Consider the following 21,893-nt stretch of genomic DNA (forward strand, 5'->3'; position numbering starts at 1 on the left):
ACCAAAATGGAGAGAGGGAGGAAACAAGACAAAACTGTATAGATGCAATCCAGGCCTTCTTCAAGGAGCGATGGCTTACACTAGACTTAGTCACTTTCATGTAATCTCCCAGTATTTAAGATAAGGTCACCCCCACTTGTTAGAATAGTCCCAGCAGGCTAATCTTTAATTTGGGTAGCATGTCAATCTACTTAGTCTTGCATTCGTTTATCGTGGAAACTGCTTTGTGGTCTCTGTTTTCTAACGGCTTTGGAGGCAGCTATAAACTGGAGCTCACACTACTTAGGCAAGGATCATGATGATCATCAGCCGTGTTTTTCTAAAGGTTATCCTGGCACTGTGCGCCCGGGACGGAGATTAGCATGGAAGGTTGGAAGGCTTTCATTTTCTCCAGTTGGCAGTGGAATGAAGGCCCAGCCTAGTCGCGCTACCTGCACAGGCTTACAGAGCTGTGTCGTCATCAAGCAGGTTTTGACTCGCCGCACCCTGTGACAGAGTACGGCTGCCCCCTAGGGTTTTCGGGGGCCTGGTCTTTAGACGCCGATCACCAGGCCTTTGTGCCCATGAAGCCCCAGGTAGCTCCAAACTGAGCACAGAACGATTGCCTCTCCAGGCACCATGAAAAAGCGAACCCCAACATTCACTTTCAGCTGTTAGACATCAGTAGATTCATAGGTGCCATTAAACCAAGCCAGACCCAAGGCTCATCTAACGGATTCCAGTTCATAGCGCCTCTGTAGAACATCGCGGAGCTGCTGCGGGGGGTGTCTGAGGCCATCAGTCAGCCCTGCAGCGGACAGCCTCATCTTTCTCCGTGCTCAGCTGGTTAGTTCACATGACTGACTTGCTTAGCAGCCCAGTGCTTAGCCTGCTGTGGTACCCGGACTCCGTGACATCCTGTTTCCCATCCAAACTTGCTCCTGCCTTTGAGTGGTGCATCATCTGGGAGATTCTCTGTAGCAGTGGTTCTCAAGCTGTGGGTCACAACCCCCTTGGGGGTCAAACGTCCCTTTCACAGGGGTTGCCCGATGCATAAATGGTAGCAAAATTAGTTATGAAGGAGCAACGAAAATAATTTTATGGTTGGGGTCACCACAACATGATGAATTAAAGGGTTAAGGGGCCGCAGGAATGTTGAGAACCCCTGCTCTATAGGATTTCTGAATCTTGCTGAAAGCAGCCTCACCTTTCTCCTGCTGACCAAGCTGGTGGGTTTGAACTGCCGGCCTTGTAGTTGCAGTCCACGCTTACCCGAGGAGTGCTGTCAGCACTCCTGCAGGTACTCTTAAACAAACCCCAATAAACTCACTGCCATGGAGCGACCTTGTGTGTCCGAGACAGTTCACAGGACTAGAGAGCCAAGTCTCCCTGCTGTGGAGCCGCTGGTGGTTTCAAACTGAACGAATGCAGCCCCAACGAGTGACCGCTGCACCAGCCGGGCTCCTCGTAGGACCTTGTAGGCTCTTTCAATAGGCTCGTGAAACCGTTTGACTTGATACAACAAAAGAGTTAAGTTTCGGGATACAACAAAAGAGTTAAGTTTCGGGAGAATTACACTTCCTCATATATTTTTAAAAGCATTATTTTTATAAAACGACCTTTGGCCTGAAGAAGCCTGCTAAATACAGTCATGTAAAGGTCTGAAAAAGATTACTTAAAATGGGAAATAGCGTTTTGTCTCTTATTTCTTTGAATGTTGTTTATTTGGGGGAGAGGAAAAATGAAATTTATCCTTTTTTTTTTTTGGTATTTAAAGGTTTGGACAATTTACTTCTTCTACATTACCAACTTTTGCCGTTTGTGAGAAATTTGTAGTCATGGAAATAAATAACGAAGAGAAGCTTGACACTGGTGAGTCTCTTCCGGACCCTGAATAGCCTAGTGGTCACGCTGGTCATGTGCCCTGCTTTCTGCTTGCACGAGGCCGACCTGAAGCACAGACACAGATAGTAAATTACTCTCTGGCTTTTCTGTCTTTCACAGCTGTATTTGTCTCTTATAATATGTTATCTCCAGGATATGTAGATTCGTCAAACAGAAATAGAGTTACCTAAAACATTTCCGAGGGTGTGAATTTACATTGGAAAGGGTCCGTATTGTTCAGAGGGTTCAGCCGGCTCACCTTAAAGAACAAAAACATGCAGTGCCATCTATTTGTATATGTGGTGTGATATTTTACTTAGCACGTCTCTTCTGAAGGAGATGTTACTAGAGTGAACTACATATATGTGTAGATATATATTACTATTAATTTCATTCCCTCATTAAGTAGTGAATGGCCACTAAGGGAAAGAACATTTTACTAGAATCAGTTTAGGTAAGTATAAGATAAATATAGTTTTGTAACATAGGAGTTTCTGGACTCATGACAAACTATTTTTCTCCTTCTTCATTTGAAACTTTCCCTTCAGTGTGTCTTCCCTTCGTTCCAATAAATATTTTCTTTCGTATGTTATAAAGCAGGACAGTTTGCCCGGAAAGCCTTGAAAAGACCTTATAAATTAACCTGTGCGATGTCATTACCCTGAAGTCATATTTCATGGCTGAGTTCCGTTTAAACCCTTACATCTCTGCTCATCTAGAGGATAAAGAAATAATACATCACTGCCTTGCAAAAAAAGACTCTCTTTGTTTACTGTCCCATTTGGGGCACACCCTCTGCTGTGCGTTGTGTAAACAAAGAGGTCATGTTGAAATCACACTTTTCAAGGAGCCCCTGAGAGATCTGCGAGGCCAAGGGACTTCCTGTAAATCACAGCGCCTTAGAGGCTGATGCTGACCAGGAACACAACGCCCCAATTCTTTAGCTCAGCCAACGCCTTGAATACAATTTCTGTGGTGATGCAAATCACCAGTCCATGAGAAGATAAAGATCAAATTACTGGCTAACACCTGTTGCGATATCTGCCACACCTACATCAATGCGAATTGGCTTGAAGAACGCCCAGCAGTAAGATACTAATCGGTTACAGAGAAAGGGGTGTGTGAGTGAGATGTAACCCCGGGAAATCCACCCGGTGACTCACTCAAGCTGTCTGTGAAAGTGGGGATCCCTGGTGGCGTTGCCTGATAGTGGTCCTGTAGGGCAGGGTAGAACCGCCCCGGTGGGTTTTCCAGACTCACACTTTCTGGAAGTAGAAAGCCTGGTCCCTGTGAGTCGTAATTGACTCGATAGTGCATTGGGCTTTACAGTTGGAAGACTTAGTGGTTATTCGTGGGGCGGAGACCACAAAGTCAGCAGTTTAAAACCACCACTTGCTTCTCAGGAGCAAAGTGAGGCTTTCTCGTCCCATACAGTGTTAAAGTTGCCGAACTCCACACCAGCAAGTTTACCCTTTCCTCTCGGGTCATGATGAGCCGGAGCCACCTTGATGACAGTGAAAGTTAGGCAAATGTCCATATTTTCACACCAATAATGAGAGCATTTTCTGACTGGTTGGTTTTGCAACCTCTGCAGCCCCTCTCACTTCAGTTCCCGCGTGTTCCATGTTGGAGCAAATGCACATTGATGATGAGGAGACGGGACACCAAGAGAGAATTTGTCATTTTTGTACAGTGACACTTTAGAAAACAAACAAAAAGTTATCTTGTGACAACTTAGATTTATAGTACGCTGCTTAGAAGGCCATATTAAAAATCGACCAGTTTAGGCCTCTCAGAAGAAGCGGCCATCTTGACCTCCCCTGGGGGAGAACGAGCCTGCTCTGATCTGTGCCCCGCCCGCAGCTGTCCAACTTGAGAAAGCTGCGGAAACTCAAGCCCCTAAGTAAAGCGGAAGCAGCAAAATGATTCAAGGTAGCATTTGTGTGCTAGAAACAAATGGAACTCATAGAATTGCGGTGGTTGGAAATGAGGCTCAGCTCTAACGGACACCTGGACCATATCTCATTAGTGATGGAGCTGGGCCAGGAGCGCTGGGTCAGTGACGCCCCGTTCTCCGGCCATTGGACTGCCGTCCACGAAACTTTCCATGTTCCTGCTGTTCTCTTCCTCTCCCGCTTTAGCATCTGTGTGCCTCCTCGCTGTTACTTCTAACATTTCTTTACGTATTGTATTTATTAGATAAGTTCATGCGACAGTTTCAAGTGTGAAAGATGTTAAAGCAAACGGTCCTACCTCCTTCAAAATGGGACTTGAAATTAAGGATTGAGGAAGCTGAGGTTTTACAGCGATTGCTATTTTTACTCATGTGGTGCTTTTTGATTGGGCTCACAACCTTTCATTATCTCAAGCTCAAAATAAGCTAAACGCAAAATCACAATTTTCACGCTTCTGAAGAGAACACATTTCGCACCCCCTTTCTCTTGTCCACCTGAATGAGAAGCCCCCCTCAGGCTTGGCCTCTGAGAAAGGTCTTCTAAAAGACATCTTTTCCATTGAGACTTCAAAGAAAGTAATTTTGGGTATTTCCTACTACTTTGGCCCCGAAGGTGATTTTAATTTCTTGATTTTCAAACTAGGAACCGAGGAAGAATTCGGCGGGCTTGTATCAGCCAATCTTATCCTTCTGAGGAACAGACTTCTGGATATCTTGCTCAAACTCATTTATACATCCAAAGAAAAGACAAGCATTAATTTGCAGTGAGTAAAGTGTTTGAAGAATGAATAATAGTTGCTGTTACTAGGAGACCAAAAAAGGAACAACTGATGTTAAATAGATTTTTTCCTAAGCCCTGAAGTATATGGTATGTCAAGAGTGGAACCTAACCTAATATACCTGAATTTGATTTTGTCTTTTCCCCCCTGCTTTCGAATAGAGCTTGTGAAGAACTGGTCAAGACCCTGGGTTTTGACTGGATTATGATGTTCATGGAAGAACACGTGCATTCCACCACAGTTACCGCGGCCATGAGGATTCTGGTGGTCCTGCTGAGTAATCAGTCCATTCTGCTCAAGTTCAAGGAAGGGCTCAATGGTGGAGGTTGGCTTGAGCAAACTGATTCTGTCTTGACTAATAAGATTGGAACTGTATTAGGTAGGAAACTCTTTAAAAGTCACCTTAAAACAGGCTGTAGTGTTTTAAAATATTTTTATAGACTTATGCTCACCAGTTTATCTTTATTTGATGGCCATGAAGAATCCTCTGCTAAATTTAATTGGCAATAGAACATCAGGCTTAAAAGGTTTCAAATGTGGCTGTTTTAATTGCAAACCAGGACAGAATTGTAAAATGTGAAATCAGAGGTAGAATCTATGACTATTATGATTATTGACCATTGTAAGATATGAGAACTCAAGGAATGTGTTTTGATATTCTTGGAATTGTGGTATAGAAAAAGGAGCCCTGGTGGTGTAGTTGTTAGCATTGGGCTGTGATCTGCAAGGTCCACAGTTCAAAGCCACCAGGTATTCTACAAGAGGACAGAACTTTCTACTCCACTCAGCAGTTACAGACTCAGTGTCCCAGGGACAGTTCTATCCTGTTCTGTAGGATTGTTGTGAGTCAACATCGTGACAGTGATTTTGGAGTTTGGGAGTAAAGTAGATGATTAATTAGCAGATAATCAGTGACGTTGAATTAATAATGCTAAGACTGGCATGGGGGTGATGTCTGACCTCTGGCTTCCTAAGTGGGAACTTGACTCAAATCAAACATCAGCTGAAGACCGGTCCCTGTGGGCAGAAGGCAGACATGGAGTCAAGTCCACACCCTATAACCCTCTCTACCAGTTCTCACGCCTACTGTCCCTCGGGTTCAATAGTTCATGGCAGCAGCTCCACAGACCTCAGAGACAATCTCATGATCGTGGGGTTTGGGAAGGAAGGTTACTGGTTATAACTCAATGATCAGAGTGGGTCAGGACAGCCTCTTCCCAGCCAGTACACAGATATACCTCTTTCTTGTCCTCAGCCGCTCTACTACGTAGCCCCGTGCCTTCTGTCCTCTTTGGGCAGTGTTAAAAAAAATCCATTATTACTGCCAATAAATAAATGCCCAAAGGGCACTGCATTTTGTCTTAAGCCTCAGCCCAGAGGCACTCGGCGCTAGCATCTTGGGTAGGCAAACCAAAGAAACTCTTCCAATTAAATGCCTGAAGACACGCCGCTCTACAAGCGAGCCTCCTACCTGCATACTTGGCTCCCTCCCTCTGGGCTAGGAAGCCGTCTGCTCTGTCACATGCTCTTGCTACCAGTCTGTGTTGCCGCCACTCCACTCTTCCTCCACCAAGCCTCTGCTGTCACAGCTCTGCCTGCTGAATGAGGGAGATCATAATACTAGGATCTCGGGCTCCAGAGACTACACTCTGGTCCTGGCATGAGCCAGGTGGTAAGATTGCCCCATACAAGCTTCTGAGATGGCTTGTCTACCTGGTGAGATGGCAAAACTGGCCAATTCCCACTTTAGTTTCAATTTTATAATCACAATGAACTCAGTTAGCAAACCCTCCCAATGGATCCTATAATGATCTTGTCCGCATCTTCTCCTCCTTTTAATCCAGAGCCGTCAGGGACAGAGGTGGGTGGTAGACTCAGTCTGCATGGCTGTAGACTCGGTCTGCATGGTTGTAGACTCGGTCTGCATGTTTCCATGCAGTCATTTGGTGGGAGTTTCAAAAACTGGCTGAAAGAGCCATATCAAGTAGTTTACTGAGCCACCATAATGCTAATTAATATTTATTTTCCTTTTGAGTAGTTATTCTGGGCAAACTAATAGTCCAAACATTACCAATTATCTCACGTCGCAGCATCCATCTGTATGTCTGGGTAGAATTGTGCTCCCAAGGGTTTTCAATAGCTGCATTTCAAAGATCACCAGACTTTTCTTCCCTGGCATCTCCAGAGGGACTTGAGCAACCAACCTCTTGGTTAGCTGCCAGTTCGTTGAGTATTTGCCGTCCTGGGAATCTGACACTTCCACAGTGACCCTGTGAGGTACAAACTCGCCTATAGCCATTTTACACATGAGGAAACCAGGGCGTGTGTGAGAAGTCACAGCTAGGGAAGGTCAGCATTTGAATCGGGCTTGCTCAGAGGCTCAGCCCTTACTTTCCACATACTGTGTGCCTTTCGAGCATTTCAGTTGCAAGTTTTCTTTGCAGTAGTACCCTGTTCCAGCATTTAAGTGATATTAAAAATTACAGTTCCCTGTGGAAGATAATTTGAATGGTTAATTTCTGTTCCTATTGAAGATTAAGATTACATTTCCCTTACTGTTTTCTTCAACAGTATTCTTCCAATTAAGTTTTGAATCCTTAAAAGATTATATTTTTATTGAAAATTATAGTCAAGCATATAATTTTTCTATGATCTTAAGCAACATCTGTCCAGAATGGATTTACATTTGTCAGATGGGAAACTTGAAAGTTAAAAGTTAGTATACAGTATAATCTGTAAGAAATGTAAAATTTACAATACGTAAGTGCTTCCGCAACTACTTTCTTAAATGACCAACAATGATAATAAGACAGATTTTCCACGTAGGATCATTTATAGTTCATTAAATGGAAAATGTGCGAAGTAACTATTATATGGAATGAAGACAAATGATTTCTCACAAAAATATTCTTTGTTCTAGGAGATGCTTTTTAAATTTCTTTGTAGGTAGTAAGTCACTGTTTTGTGTTGACCCCTGGTGGTGGGGTCAGGGGAAATAAATAACCTACAAAAAAACTTATTACATGTGAGAGCAATTTGGTAGCAGACAATTTGGGTTAATGACCTTGGTAATAGTGGCTACTAGAGAAAACACAGTGCAAGGCATAATTGAGTGTGAGTCCTATTAAAATGGAATGTGAATTCTATGTAATAGAAAATTTTCTATTCTAATTGGCAACATTTCTTCCCTTGAAGGTCCAGAGCAGCTGTAGTAATTGTACCTAAGATTGCACCATATTGCACTGTGGTTTGCAGATTTCTCCCTTATAACTCCTTTGGCCTATTACTTTCCTAGAGACAGTTATATATAAACAATATAGGAAGTAAATTAAACCTAATAAGTGTAATTTAAGGATGAATTTCTCTAACTAAGGACTTAGTACTACTGTTAACTTCGTAGCTTCCTAATTGATACCTGCTTGCACATTGATACCTGCTTGCACATCCTCTCTGCTGCTCCGATTTCAAAACAGGAACCTCAGTGGTTAATTTCTATTTTACTTCACATTCCTAAATACCTATAAGTTTACAGACACAAACGCATACCTTCCCACTTTATTCTATTTCTGTTTGATCTCATGAGCCCCTAAAGTTTTTGAAGTTTTAAATGGAAGGGTGTTTGCTTTTATCAAAAATTTCTAGACCTTTTTTATAACAGTAATGTGAATCTACTTATTAATTCCTAGCTGTTAATAAAGTATTACATATTCCTTACAGTCATGGATGCTGAATTTTCTCTTTTTTTCTAACACTTAGAGAATTTGTTTTCCTGTTTAGTACATAAAATGTCACTCTTACCTGGTTTCTTAAAGCTCAAGAATGGTTTTTATACTCTTTTCTGTTTTAAGAATTTACTATAAGCAGGTGCCCTAATCCAGCCAGTCGTTCATGATTGTGGTAATTCCATTAACAAGGGAAAAGCAGACAACATAATTCTTTATTAAATACTTTTATTGGGGACTCTTAACATCTCTTAACACAATCCATACATTCATCTACTGTGTCAAGCACATTTGCCGCTATCATCATTTTCAAAGCATTCTCTTCCCACTTGAGCCCCTGATATCAGCTCCCCATTTCTTCCCCTCCCTGCCCCGCCCGACACAATTTTTACAGAGGCTAAAACAGAGACACTGGGTTGTGAACCTTAGAGGCATCCCTCATGAATTGTATAACTTTGTGCTGGACACATGGTTTATATGTCATATAAACGGGAGTAATAATTCACTTGTTCATTGTTCAGAAATGAGATGATACGGAAAAGTGCTTGAAAAATTGCTGTGAAATATTTCATTAATTAAAAAGGCTTACTTTAGCAGATGAACTCACTGGTGGGCGAAAACATTCCTAACGCAACATAGACATAAATCCCCTCTACTACGTTAAGCAGGGCCAAGCACTGTGCGTCTCCACTTCATCCAAAACTCAGTTAGCGGCGGGTGTGCATTTGAGACATAGAGTGCGTGAGGGTAAAGGTCAGTTCTTTGTATTGGATTTTAAAGTTTCCCACGAACATTGACTCTACTGTGCACAGGAGGAAGTTGGGGTGATGAAAGGGCCCAGAATTGAGGCTGTGTCCTGAGGCTCATAATGTAGCAAAGGAGACTGGGCTGCTGAAGTGTTGGTGCTGTCTGCCGTGTTACTACGCCATGGCCATCCCTCAGGAGAGCTGTGCTTCTAGAGAAGAGTCCAGATGTTCGGCTCAGGCCCGTGAACAACCCCAGCCACATGAGATTGGGTTTGTTGTGTCACTGCACGATGGCATCTGCAGCACAATTCTAGTTCGTGTTGTGAGGAAAAGGCGCTTTATGTTCGTTTTATTGGGGGCTCTTACAGCTCTTTTCACGATCCGTGCATGTGTTCCTTTTCTGCTCTCCAGGTTGGCAGAGCTTTAGGATTGGCTCGCTGGGCGGCTAACAGATCAGCAGTCCTGGCGGTCCTCTAGGGCAGCTGCCCCGTAGGGTCACCGTGAGTCGGAATTGACTCAGTGGCATTGAGTTTCTTGGTTTGGAGAGTTTTCTGGACCAATGAACTATCTATACTGTGTGATAACTATTACAATTTTACACTCGCCTTGTGTAAAATGTTGACTGTCTCTTAGATTTCCCTTCTTCGGGAAACACAAGCAGGAATGTCACAGCTCTTCTGGGCCCCTTTTGTAAGTGAGTGAACTGACATCATCTTGAGAATCAGTTCCATATACCTACCTCTGATTGTCTCTAGCTGGACTTCCAAATCCGTGTCCTAATAGAAGCCTGGGCAGCACAGTGGTTGAGCAGTCGGCTGCCTTCATCCGGAAAGATGCGCACCTTGACGATGCAGCGGGCCCGTTCTCCTCTGCCCTCTAGGGTCGCGACGAGTAGAAATCGACTAGACAACAATGGGCTTGTGGTTTTGGTCATCCTAATAGACAAGCTTGCTAAAGTTAAAAGGAGAGTCAGCCTTTGGAGTGAAAGAGTAATTATTAATCCACAATCGAATGGGTCATCACCTCTAATGTGAATGTTCTGGATAGAAATGCCATACGTTCTGAACCGCTGCCTTCTGTGTTGTGTGACTGCAGAGAGACAGTCATCGGCTCATTCTCTACTTACTGGTCTCTCTCCTCTTCTCGCAGGCTTCAACGTGGGCCGGAGTGCCGGTGGGAGATCGACAGTCAGGGAAATTAACCGGGATGCCTGTCACTTTCCTGGTTTTCCAGTTCTTCAGTCATTCCTTCCTAAGCACACTAATGTCCCCGCCCTCTATCTTCTCCTCATGGCCTTGTTCCTGCAGCAGCCAGTTAGTGAGCTGCCTGAGAGCCTGCAGGTCAGTGTGCCTGTCAGCAGCAGCCGAAGTAAGCAGGGTGGCCAGGTAGGAATTACCTAGTAGGTGTAAGTGTAATTATGTGTACTGAAAAAACCACCAGAGCGTAATGGGTTAATCACCAGAGACCCATCAGTTCCGTCACTTTTTCACATTCAGGATTTGATTTGAAAGAACAATTCTGAAAATGCCCCAGAAAAATTCCCCAACAGGAAGTCCTCTGTCCAGACCTGGCTTTTGTGTCCCTTTACACTTACTGCTACATGATCACACAGGGGTCTTCCAAAAGTTGCTGGGGAAAATCCATTGTTTTTTATTCCATTTTCCCATGAACTTTTTGATGATGCTTTGTATAAATATAAAGGCTTTAATGGATATCTAAAGCAGTCTTTTGAGTTATTAGCCTCTATAGAAATTTATTCTCCTGAAAAAAAAAGAAACTTATTCTCATTTTCAGTTTAATTACAATTTAAATAACATTTACAGGTCTAATTACAATTAAATCCAAAGGGAGTGGTTTGTGTACCCATAAGTTAATATGTCCTTGGACCATAAAAACAAATCTTTAGCACAAGGTTGGCATAAAAAATATTTTAAATTTCCTAATGACCAATAGCACCCATATTAGAAAATCAGCAACTCTTTATGTGATTGCTGTGTTTGAAGATTATTAAGGATGCCTGTTAAGGAGCCCTGTGGGCATGTCCATTAAATGTGGGGCTGCTAACCACTTCAGTGGCTCACCTCCACCAACATCTCCTTGGGAGAAAGATGAGGCTGTTTGCTCCCATAAAGACATGTCATAAATGATATCTTTGTGTAGCCTGTGTTTGCAGCACTATAAAAATTTAAGAATTTATCTTTTAAACTCAAGCTTCTATCACAATGCCAAATGCTTCTCAAATCAGTTCTGCTAAATAATAATACTCAGTCCTTAAAGCAAGCTACAAATCTCATGCGCAGCAGACACTGACTGGTTATGGAATGTTTTAAAATACAGGTAACACAATAGTCATAAAGTATCATGGTATATACAACGATGAATAAACCTCCCCAGACTGATTTTTTTGTTTTGTCACATATTATCTATAAGCGATGTAAAGTTGAATTAAAGCATTGCTAAGGTTGATAAAAGCTAATCTAGTATGTTTTCTTTAAAGGCCCTGCTTAAAATCATAATTTGTTCTTTTAATTTCACTTCTTGGCTAATCAGCATGTATTTGATTGTTTTTCTTTTAAAACGTGTTTTTAACTAACGTCCCTAAAATGCGATACACAGGATTAAACGTAACCTTCCCCGATAGAAATGTGAGTTTAGAGCGCAGGAGCGGAGCGTTAGAGCTCTGTCTCGCCGCCATCCTTTCTTTCTTGTAGAAGCAAACTGACTAGTTGCAAAGAAGTTTTCAACTCTCAGAATTTTGAGTGTCTCCCCCGCGGGCAATCAGTGATGACTCATCCGCAGTGTCTCCCACCCCTGCAGTTTGACTTAGACTCCATTTGGACGTTCATCTTTGGAGTTCCGGCCTCCAGCGGGACTGTGGTCTCTTCAATTCACAACGTGTGCACAGAAGCGGCTTTTTTATTACTGGGGATGCTTCGCAGCATGCTGAATTCAGTAAGTTCACACCAATCCCAAGGCCTACTGAACATCCCGTTCCCCTTTGCTTTGTGGTTGTGTTTTGTTTTGTTAGTAGAGGGTCCTTTCATTGTGTAAAGGAACCCTGGTCCTGTGAGCTGCCTGGTCATCCTTGCCCTGCTAACCACAAGGTCGGCAGTTCAGCTCAAACTGATCCCTGGGAGATAAATGAGGCTCTCTGGTCCCTAAAAGATAGACAGTCTTTGAAACCTTCTATTAATAAGAATTCCATGAGTCGAGATCTACTCCAAAGCCAGGGGTTGGTTTGGTTTGTTCATAACCTAGCTCTCCCTTGATGGCATGACTCTGGAACACAGCCTCTCCATTTTCTCATGTCTAATGTCAAGGCGAGAAGCAATACCATGGTAGAGACCAGGAACTTTGGAACTCTGCCTGGGTTCAGATCCCACCCTGTTCAGTGCAGTGTGCCCACCATGGTGCCGGGAGCCCTGGGCGCACAGCACTGCAGAGCTCAGCCGCTGCAGCTCAGACCCAGCAGCCGCTCTGCGTGAGCAAACTGGCGAGCTGTGTCCATAAGCAGCACCACTCTGCAAGCCCTCTAGGGCAGTTCGTCTCTTGTCTTTGGGGCTGCGAGGAGTCAGAAGTGACTCAACAGCAATAGCAAGAGTTCCTTGCCTCAGTTTCCTCTTTGGCCCATGCTGAGTTTATCTGTTAGGGTTGTTTGGGGAATTGTGTAAGCTAATTTGTATATAGACAGGAGAGTATCTAGAAAGTGCCTCTTAAGTGTTGACTTATTAATAAGTAAAATCAAGATTTCCATGTCTACATGCGTATAAATGTAGTATACAGCATTATAATAGCCAGGTACAGAGTCCCCGTGTTATGAATGTCATACTGTCAGACTTATGCACAGTCCATGCCTGTCCTTCGACGTTGCCTACATTTGTACTCACCTTGAAACTCTCCTGTGACCCTGACGCAGTTCTGTAGACACCTGTGTCACAGCCCCACTACAAGTTCTTCCTCGCCGCCATCTTCCCTTGCTGCAGTTGTAGTGTTTAACTCATTGAAAAATCTCATCTTATCTTGCTCTAAAGCAGCGCTTCTCACCCTTCCTAATGCCGCGACCCTTTAATACAGGTCCTGATGTTGTGACCCCCAACCATAAGATTATTTTTGTTGCTACTTCATCACTGTCATTTTGCTACTGTTATGCATTGAGTGACCCCTGTGAAAAGGTCGCTCAACCCCCAAAGGGGTTGCGATCCACAGGTTGAGAACCGCTGCTCGAAGGCTGGTTAAAAGCCGTGTGCACCTGCTCTGACGTGCCTACAAGTTCCACTTAACGGCACGCTCTGGAAAGGCTCTCGTTTGTTGCCAGGGACTGTGTGAGTGCAAACGTTTCAGATCACTTTCAGCTCGAGCTTTCCAGTGTTAGGTACACACATTTTATGTACTGATTTAGTTTGCTGTTTCATTATTGCTAAGCTGATGGCAAGGACTGATAGAGCGAGTGGCATAGTGCGTGTTCCTCTCTGTCTTGCGGGAGTTCTGCGCATACTGATGTCATCTCTCTCTACAATTTAGGATGGCGTGCTTAAAGAAAATGTTAACTTAGACACCCGCCCTCCTCACCCCGATTGTGCATACTTGGCAAATCATGTAATTTTAATAATGATAGCTTCTAAGAAAAGAATACTCCCATTCAACTTAGTAGTTCAGAATGCTTAAGGATTCTCTTGTGTTGTCTTCTTCGTTAAGAAGTGTAAAAATCAGTGGGAAGCCAAGCCTGTTTCTGAAGAGGCTCATGTGCATGTATTGTTTTAGTGGCAGCCCCTGGGTCGTGCCTTTGGCCCTGGACTGCTGAGGGAACATTTGGTGGCCTGAGCTCACCCTGAGGCATCTGCTTCCCCAGAGAGGAGCCAAGAAAGCCCTGTGGCGCGGCTGCAGCCTGGGAGCGCCAGAGCCACCTGCATGCCAGTGGGCTTTGTTTGCTCTTTTCCTCAGGGCCGAAGATGGGCATTGTTCAGAAACATTCTCTTATGTCTTGTTGCACTGCATTATCCTTCACAGCATCGGTCTCCTAATTTTACGTACGACAGGAGCGTGCGGTAATTCCGCATTCTCTATGTTACTCTGAACGTGACGGAAGGTGGCACCATTTGGCTAGTTCTAGCAATGACTTGACGCCAGCAGCTCTCACAAGGATGCTGCTGAATTAAGAATAAATGATGCGGGCTCCCGTCAGCTGGGCTGCGAGCCCTGCAATGAATGGGCAAACATTCGATCCATTCCAGCGGAATTGTTTTAACTAGAATATCATCTTAGATGAGGAAATTGCTCTTCATTAACCTCCAGGTTTGTGTGCACATGCGCTTTCAGACATGCCTGCTCTCCTGTGTCACTGAAGAGTTTTGGACCGTGAATGTATCCAGGCGTAGGAGAGCAGTAATGTATTTTCACAGTGATTCTCAGCGGCGCTGCTTTCTCCCACTCAGTATCTGTGTCTCCTCCTGTGACAGCCTTGGCAGTCAGAAGAAGAGGGATCTTGGCTCCGCGAATACCCTGTGACCCTGATGCAGTTCTTCAGATACCTGTATCACAACGTGCCGGACCTCGCCTCCATGTGGATGAGCCCCGATTTCCTGTGTGCGCTAGCAGCCACCGTCTTCCCCTTCAACATCCGCCCCTACTCCGAGATGGTAGGAAAGGGGGAGGGAGATGGGCCAATCTGGAATGAGTCTGCTGGGGGTTAGCAGCTCTTTTTTCCCCAGAAAAATACTTTAAGCTTCTGACCAAGTTTCAGCCTTTCCTAACTGCCTGCACCCCCTCTTGCGCCACTGCCCTCTGTCCTTAGCTCCCCACACGTTCCTTCTGCTTTCCCCTAAAATGACAGCGAGCTCTACTTCTGCTTTCCACTCGCAGGATTCCCGTAAGGCCCTGGTCAGTCATTTCCCTCGGCAGGCAGCTTGCTGATCGTTGCTCGCTGTGTGTGACAGCCATGTCCTCTCATTTAACCAACTGCCTTTCTAGGTTCATTCTCTCCAGAGTTACCTATTTGCTGGTGACTGACAGGTCTCATTGGCTTTTTCTTTTCATTTATTTATTTATTGGCCTTTTCTTTTTTAATAAGGCATGAGCTTTCCCTTTCTTCTGGTCATTGTTCATTTTTCTGACTTTTTAAAAATTATTTTGTGGGAATGCACTAGATCATTATTAGTCAATAATCTCATAGTAGACATAGACTCCTTTCGTCCTCTACAAAACAACAAAACAAAATATTCTGCCATTGTTTTTCAGAACTTCTTGGCATTTCTTTTTATATTGATCACTTACTGTAGAAACCTGGAATAATTTGCCTTTGTGCTAATTTTCCTTTATGCATAAAGCTGAAATAAAATTATAAGCTTGGGGGAGAAGGATAACTGTAGCACATGACCATAATACACCCAGTTTGATAATAACTTTAAAAGCCACTTTTGGGGGGAAGGGGGGAGCAAAAGCTGCCCACTGATATTTTGCCCCTATAGTTCCTTTTCACTATCTTACAAACTGTCTTCTAGTCTTGCTGTCTCCTGGCTTAAAATTACATACCAATTTTGCTTACTGTATATACTCGTGTATAAGCCAAGTTTTTCAGCACATTTTTAATGCAGTTTCTGTGGTAAAATTAGGTGGTATTTGGCTGATATTCAGTTTGGCTTATACTCAAGTCTCTATGATATTTTTTTTTTGTTAACCTAACCTATAACAGATGGCCCTGTGAGTCGATTCATGGATGGGCACACGGGTTGCACAGGTGTGGCAGAGAGTAGAATTTACCCCTAGATGCACAGAGATTTAGCCAAAGATACCTGGTTATTAACCTTTGCTGAAACTATTTCCATGGCTGTGGGGACAAGAGGGGCAACATTAGGAAAGCTCCTGAGGCATAACCAGACACGTTGAGGAAACAAGTCACTGGGCCTGGGGGCCAGACTGTCCTTTCAGGAGAGACCAAGGTCAGTTGGCATACCCTAGTCCATGAAGATGATGATCTATGTCCTGCGTTGGTGAATAGCAACTGGGATCTTCAAAGTTCATGACTGGCCATCCCACATGCAACTCTTGGTCTCTTCATCGAGGAAAGAAAAGGGAACAAAATCAAAAGACACATGGCAACAATGAATTCAAGGGACTTAATGGTCAGGCCAAGCGCAGACTCCGCAGCCTGGAGACCAGAGGAGCTAGAGGGTACTTGACTCTCTTTACAAACCGTGCTGACAGGGATCACGATAGATGGTCTTGGATAGAGTGGGGGGAGGTGGAACAAAAGGATAAAAGAGATCAGACGTATTGTTTGGACAGAGATTGGTGGAATCCCCGAGACTACTAGGGTCCTCAAGTCCTGGTAATGAACTCACGCCCATGGTTCAGTTTTCAGCCATCCAGTAGACTGGGAGGTACACACTCATTCGAATAACCAACTATTTGACCAAAAGAAAAGGATGGCACAGACAACTTTCAGAAAAGTTAGGAAGGGAGGGAATGAAAATGGTAGCCAGAGGGAGGAGTGGAAGACGTGCCATTCTGTTGTGGGGCTGTAATCACTGACATGAGTCAAAGTATGTATTATGAATTGATGAGTCGTCATCTGATTTGCTCTGCAGCACTTACCCAATTCACTGGGAAAAAAATGAAAGAAAAAAAATTGAATAAATCTGACTTGCAAAAATAAAGGAAGAAAGCTTCCCTTTCTTGCTACAATTATACCAGGTCTTTATCTGAAATACTATGACATAACTAGCTTCTCCATAACCAAGTTGCAAATATGCAAATAATCATTACCCTCATTGTATTCATCTTAAGTACAGACATCCACCCTAAAAATAGAATTCACCATAAAGCAAACATACTGTTTGTGGTCAATCAGTAGTTTATGTTAAAAACACCACATGTTGAAGAACCGTAGTGTACGGTGCCAGATGACGGTCTTGAATCAAAGTGGGCGGAGGGGGTAATAATGCGTGAGATGTCCTAGTAGGTGGTAGATGCCTTAGTTCAATATTGTTTTTGCTGCTATCATTTTCTTTTTAAGAAAAATAGAAATCAAGATAACCAATGCAATCTAATCTGATTACTGTGGTTTTCTCCGTTTGATTTTACTAGGTGACTGATCTTGATGATGAAGTTGGGTCGCCAGCGGAAGAGTTCAAAGCCTTCGCAGCCGACACAGGCATGAACAGGAGCCAATCAGAGTACTGCAATGTGGGCACAAAGACCTACCTGACCAATCACCCAGCTAAAAAGTTTGTTTTTGACTTCATGCGGGTCTTAATAATAGATAATCTCTGCCTCACTCCTGCCAGCAAGCAAACACCACTAATTGATCTCCTGTTAGAGGTAAAGACAACAATTTGCATTCACATCTCTCTGCAATGCTTTCATGCTTCAACCATGAATAACCAAATACATTCTGAGCTATCTGCCATTCAGATTTTAAAATTTGAATTGTTTTCTCCAACCCACTGCCTTTGAGTGAATGACAGTTCGTAGCTGCCTTCTCTGAGGACAGACTAGAACTGCTCCTTAGGGTTTCCAAGAGCTATCGGTGCACAGCACGGAGTGGGCTATGGAACGTGAGGATCCCCAGTGTGCTGTAGACCTTAGACATTTACTTTGCTTCCTTTACCTCACGTGTGTCCCTCGTCCAGTCTTGTGTTTCCTTCCCCTACACCAGGCTTCAGCATATTTTTGTTGTTGTTGTTGGTACAGGGTCATTATTAAGTAGTTCAGGCTTTGCGGGCCATACAGTCTCTATCACAGCTGTTCAACTCTGCCATTGTAGATGGAATGCAGCCATAAACACTACATGAGTGAACAAGCATGGCTGTGTTCCAATAAAGCTTTATCTACAAACATAGGCAGCAGGCCGCCATAGTCTGCCAACCACTTCCCTGGACATTTCCAGTGGCCTGGCCTTTATAGAATATTCATTCCATACTTTTAGTCCCTCTTACGTAGCATCACCAGATACAGTTTATTGCTCTTGTGATGCCCTGCCCCGGGAGTTGGGGGGCATGTATTGGTTTGTTTGGTATGCCCTTGTGAATTTCTGCAAGGCATACATTCTTAGGTTGCTTTCCCATTCTCCTGATCAGTGATATGAATCAACTGCAGCATGAGAGAGAGTATGGCTTTGAGACTTAAATTATTTTGCTGCTGCCTTTAGAAATTCACCATCCCTGAAAATCATAAAAACACTTACCTCGGAAAGTCTCTAGAGGAAATAAAAGGTCACAGAGAGAAATTTGATATAGACTTAGTTCCCTATGTATGGAGTCCCGATGCTGTAGTGGGTTTCACATTGGGTGGCTAAATTCCAGGTCAGCGGTTTGAAACCACCCATGGAGAGAGATGAGACTTTCTACTCCTGTGAAGATTGATAGTCTTGGAAACCCACAGGAGCAGTTGTACTCTGCCCTATGCAGTTGCTATGAGTAGGAATCAAATTGATGGTAGTTTTTTTTTGGTTTTTGAATCTTTGGTTTTTCCAGTGCATTCAAGTTCCTTAACCAATTCCTATAAATAAGTGACAAACACTTTAAGGGCCAAGAGCTCTGAAAAGTACCAAATTTTATGGAAAATTCAGTGTATGGGGAATCCTGATATAGGGCTCTCCTTCCCTCCATCCCTTGCTCCTCTGACTCTCTGCCTCTCTAACTCCCTACTCCTTCCAGGTTTGACAGCTGAGCCAGAGCTGTTTCTCAGCCCCCTCTAGTGGCTAATAGATGTAACTTCTTAAAACTAGAACAGATTCATCGTACTCACTTGAATGTGTCTTACTCGGGTCCACTAAAATAAATCACGAATGGAATTTAGTTACCAGCCATGCGAAGCATATTAACCATGGCCTCAATGTTAATGGGGGCACAAAAATCATCCGTTCCATCAGTAGTCCTTGTGGTGGAATAAAAAGCATCCCATGTAAAACCGCTCTCCTTGGAAAGGTTTTCTAAAGGTGCAAGTAGAGAGAGCATCCAGTATCTTAGTGTGTTGTGTTGTTAGGTGCTGCCGAGTCGGTTCCGACTCACAGAACACCTCCCCGTCTTGCAGCACCCTCATCACTGCTCTTGGGGGTGGTGCACCCACTTGAGCAGCCACGGTGTCAGTGCATCTTGTGGAGGATCTTCCTTTGCCTCGCTGCCCCGTTGCTTTCCCAAACATGATAGCCTTCTCCAGGCACTGGTCTCTTGAGAACATGTCCAAAGCCTGTACCGGTGCTAGGTACTGTATCTTAGTATATAGGGCAGGAATTTGCAGCATTCTCTGAAAAATGAAACAATAAGCAGAAGATAGTAGGTTAAAATGTAGTTCAATTTTGTCCAGCCCAGTGAATTCAGAGCAGACCATAATGTGTCCAATGTTGGAATATGAGAACAATAGCTAGAACAGAAAAAGTGAGAAATCGGAACCCTGGAATGGGTAACTTGGAAGTGACTTGGTGGCTCCTTTCAGGACCCTGATCCAGAAATTCCAACTCGGCCCATCCAACCGTTTGGATGCTATGCAACATGCATACTGCCCTTGTTTTGTAAGAAGAAGATGACGGTTCTAACCTGGCGTCGACCAGCGTTTCCCTTTCTTGATATTGCAGTACAACCACCTTCGTAAATTCAGGTCTTCCCAGGTTTGCTTTGTTGGCTATGCCTGAACCGTGAAGCACTGGTTTGAAGCCCTGAAAGGGAGGGGAACATATAGAAGGCATGAGTAAGCATTTGGCAATGCTTAGCAGGCTCTCAACTTCTTGTCCAGTTAAGACTTGATCAACCCTACGCAAGGCTACGTCGCCACTTTGAGCGATGCTGGAAGACAAGTGTTGACTTCAGAAGAGGAAGCCTTCCCTCCTCCATACATTTTTCTGATCACTCAAGCCACTGGATACAAGGTTCTCTGATCTGATTACTGTTCATCCTCATAATCGTGTCCCTTAAAAGTTCTCACTTCCTCTTCAGTCTTTGAAGTTGGTGGTCTAATTTCAGCCTGAGCGATAGGCCCTGACTCTCAGTCTTCTGCTGACCATTGTGCTCATCCGTTTCATCTATGCAGAGCAGAAACTGCACATGCCCCCAGTTTCCTCCGGGCCAACCCAACTTCCTGTGCACTACTGTTCCTTTACCTGCTCTTTGGCTAATATTGCCATTTTAAAACTAAATAATATGTCATGATGGAGAAGAAAGATAAATACAATTTAAAAAGAAGAGAAGCATTATTTACAACTTCGATGTGACTGTTAGTTTGAGAATCCTTGGGTTAATGTGTTTGACTTCAAAAGAGGACTCAATTCTTCTTTTTCTTCTTTAAGGCTTCTATTCTTTAATTGTTCAGCTGAATACTTAATATGCAACACTATTTCAAATTATGAGTGGTCACATTCAAATATGCTTAGATTTGATATAGCGCTATTAACAGTACTGAGAAAATTAATGGAAAAGGGTATTGAACCATTGATAAGATAATCAGATATCTTTTTTGCTACATGGACCAACATATGAATAGTCACATGTTTAAAAATACAGTAATTTTGACTTCAAGTTATTATAAAAGAATAATCAAGGTTAAATAATACTTTCTGAAATATGCAAATTTGTTCCATTTTGAAGGCTGAAGGTTAAGTTACACATTATCAAATGTTTCATGAGGTTTTTCTTTGGTACATGTACTTGTTACACACCAAAGATGGAATATTTTTGATATTTAGAAAATATTTAGAAAAACCCTTTTCTAAAAGACCCACCTATTTCTTTTTTTTTTAAACGTTTTATTAGGGGCTCATACAACTCTTATCACAGTCCATATATATACATACATCATACCCACCTATTTCTAGACACATTCGTGTAATCATAAAAGACTGCCAGAACTAAAGGATCATTTTCATATTGATCAGTTTCATCACAATGCACTTTGTGACAAAAAAAAGGGGGGGCAGGGAATTTGGATTTCCCTTATGGAATTTAACAGAATGAAATTTCAAACATACTGGCTTTAATATGGGAACTCCATTCTAATTGCCTCTGAAACCTTTATGAGTACCACTTTGGACCTCCTAATAACTAAAAAGAAAGCTTTCTAAATGTAGTAGGTTTTCCATGTAAATGCTTCAAACAGAGGAGTGTTTTTAAGGCCACGTTTGCCTTAACTGTCCTTAGACTGTCCTGGGTCCTCTCCTTGCAAGAATACATCGCTCTTCGACTCACTTGCAGAAACAGACACCTGCATCTCAACATGCAGGTCGCTCTTCAAGAAACAGCTTTTTGTCACTTTGTTGAGTATTGATAAGAGAAGAGAGTAGTAAATCAAAGATGAGTAGCTTTTGTCCGAAGCCTTTCAGAAGGATGGCAGAAGGCCTACCTGCCTTTAATCTCTCTCTGGTCTCTGTGCTTGGCAACCTACCAGGTGACCTTAATCTAATTCGAGTTGTGCGCATGAATTATAGCACTCTCATCGCTAGCCCTGTAATGGTGCCTGAGCCCCCATTGAAGTGTTGAAGAGCAAGGCTGTTGCCTTGAGAACTAAGGTGCCCTGACCCCCAGTCCATGGTGATTTCAGCTGCCTCGGATGAACGTGAAAGTCGGACGGTGAATAAGAAAGACTGACGAAAATCTGTGCAGTTGCAGTGTGGTGCTGGTGAACAATCTTGAAAGTGGCATACACTTCCGAAAGAGCAAACACACTTCCGGAAGAACAAGCACATCGTCTCAGGAGAAGTCACAGTCAGAAGACTCCTTAGAAGCAAAGGTGGCGAGGCTCCACCTCCCGTACGTAGGGCAGCAGAGGCCCGTCCCTGGAAAGGCCGTCGTGCTGGTGAAGTGGAGGGCAGGGAAGAGGAAGTCCCTACACAAGATGAAGTGAC

The 21,893-nt window shown here is 43.4% G+C and overlaps 1 protein-coding gene across 5 annotated transcripts in view; it reads left to right on the top strand.

Annotated features, from left to right (window-relative positions):
* The window catches only part of WDFY3 (WD repeat and FYVE domain containing 3), a 301,390-nt gene that overhangs the window by 205,397 nt on the left and 74,100 nt on the right, over window positions 1–21,893 (top strand). For 4 of the 5 annotated variants that reach the window (XM_075544080.1, XM_075544079.1, XM_075544082.1 and 1 more), the window contains 7 exons: window positions 1,757–1,851; window positions 4,461–4,581; window positions 4,758–4,975; window positions 10,214–10,449; window positions 11,882–12,016; window positions 14,521–14,700; window positions 17,147–17,380. In XM_075544080.1, the coding sequence (XP_075400195.1) occupies window positions 1,757–1,851; window positions 4,461–4,581; window positions 4,758–4,975; window positions 10,214–10,449; window positions 11,882–12,016; window positions 14,521–14,700; window positions 17,147–17,380 (1,219 nt within the window). The remainder of the gene's footprint in view (window positions 1–1,756; window positions 1,852–4,460; window positions 4,582–4,757; window positions 4,976–10,213; window positions 10,450–11,881; window positions 12,017–14,520; window positions 14,701–17,146; window positions 17,381–21,893) is intronic. The other variant, XM_075544081.1, reaches the window with a different exon arrangement.

Source organism: Tenrec ecaudatus, chromosome 3, assembly GCF_050624435.1.
Source record: "Tenrec ecaudatus isolate mTenEca1 chromosome 3, mTenEca1.hap1, whole genome shotgun sequence".
In the NCBI taxonomy this organism is placed as follows: Eukaryota; Metazoa; Chordata; class Mammalia; order Afrosoricida; family Tenrecidae; genus Tenrec; species Tenrec ecaudatus.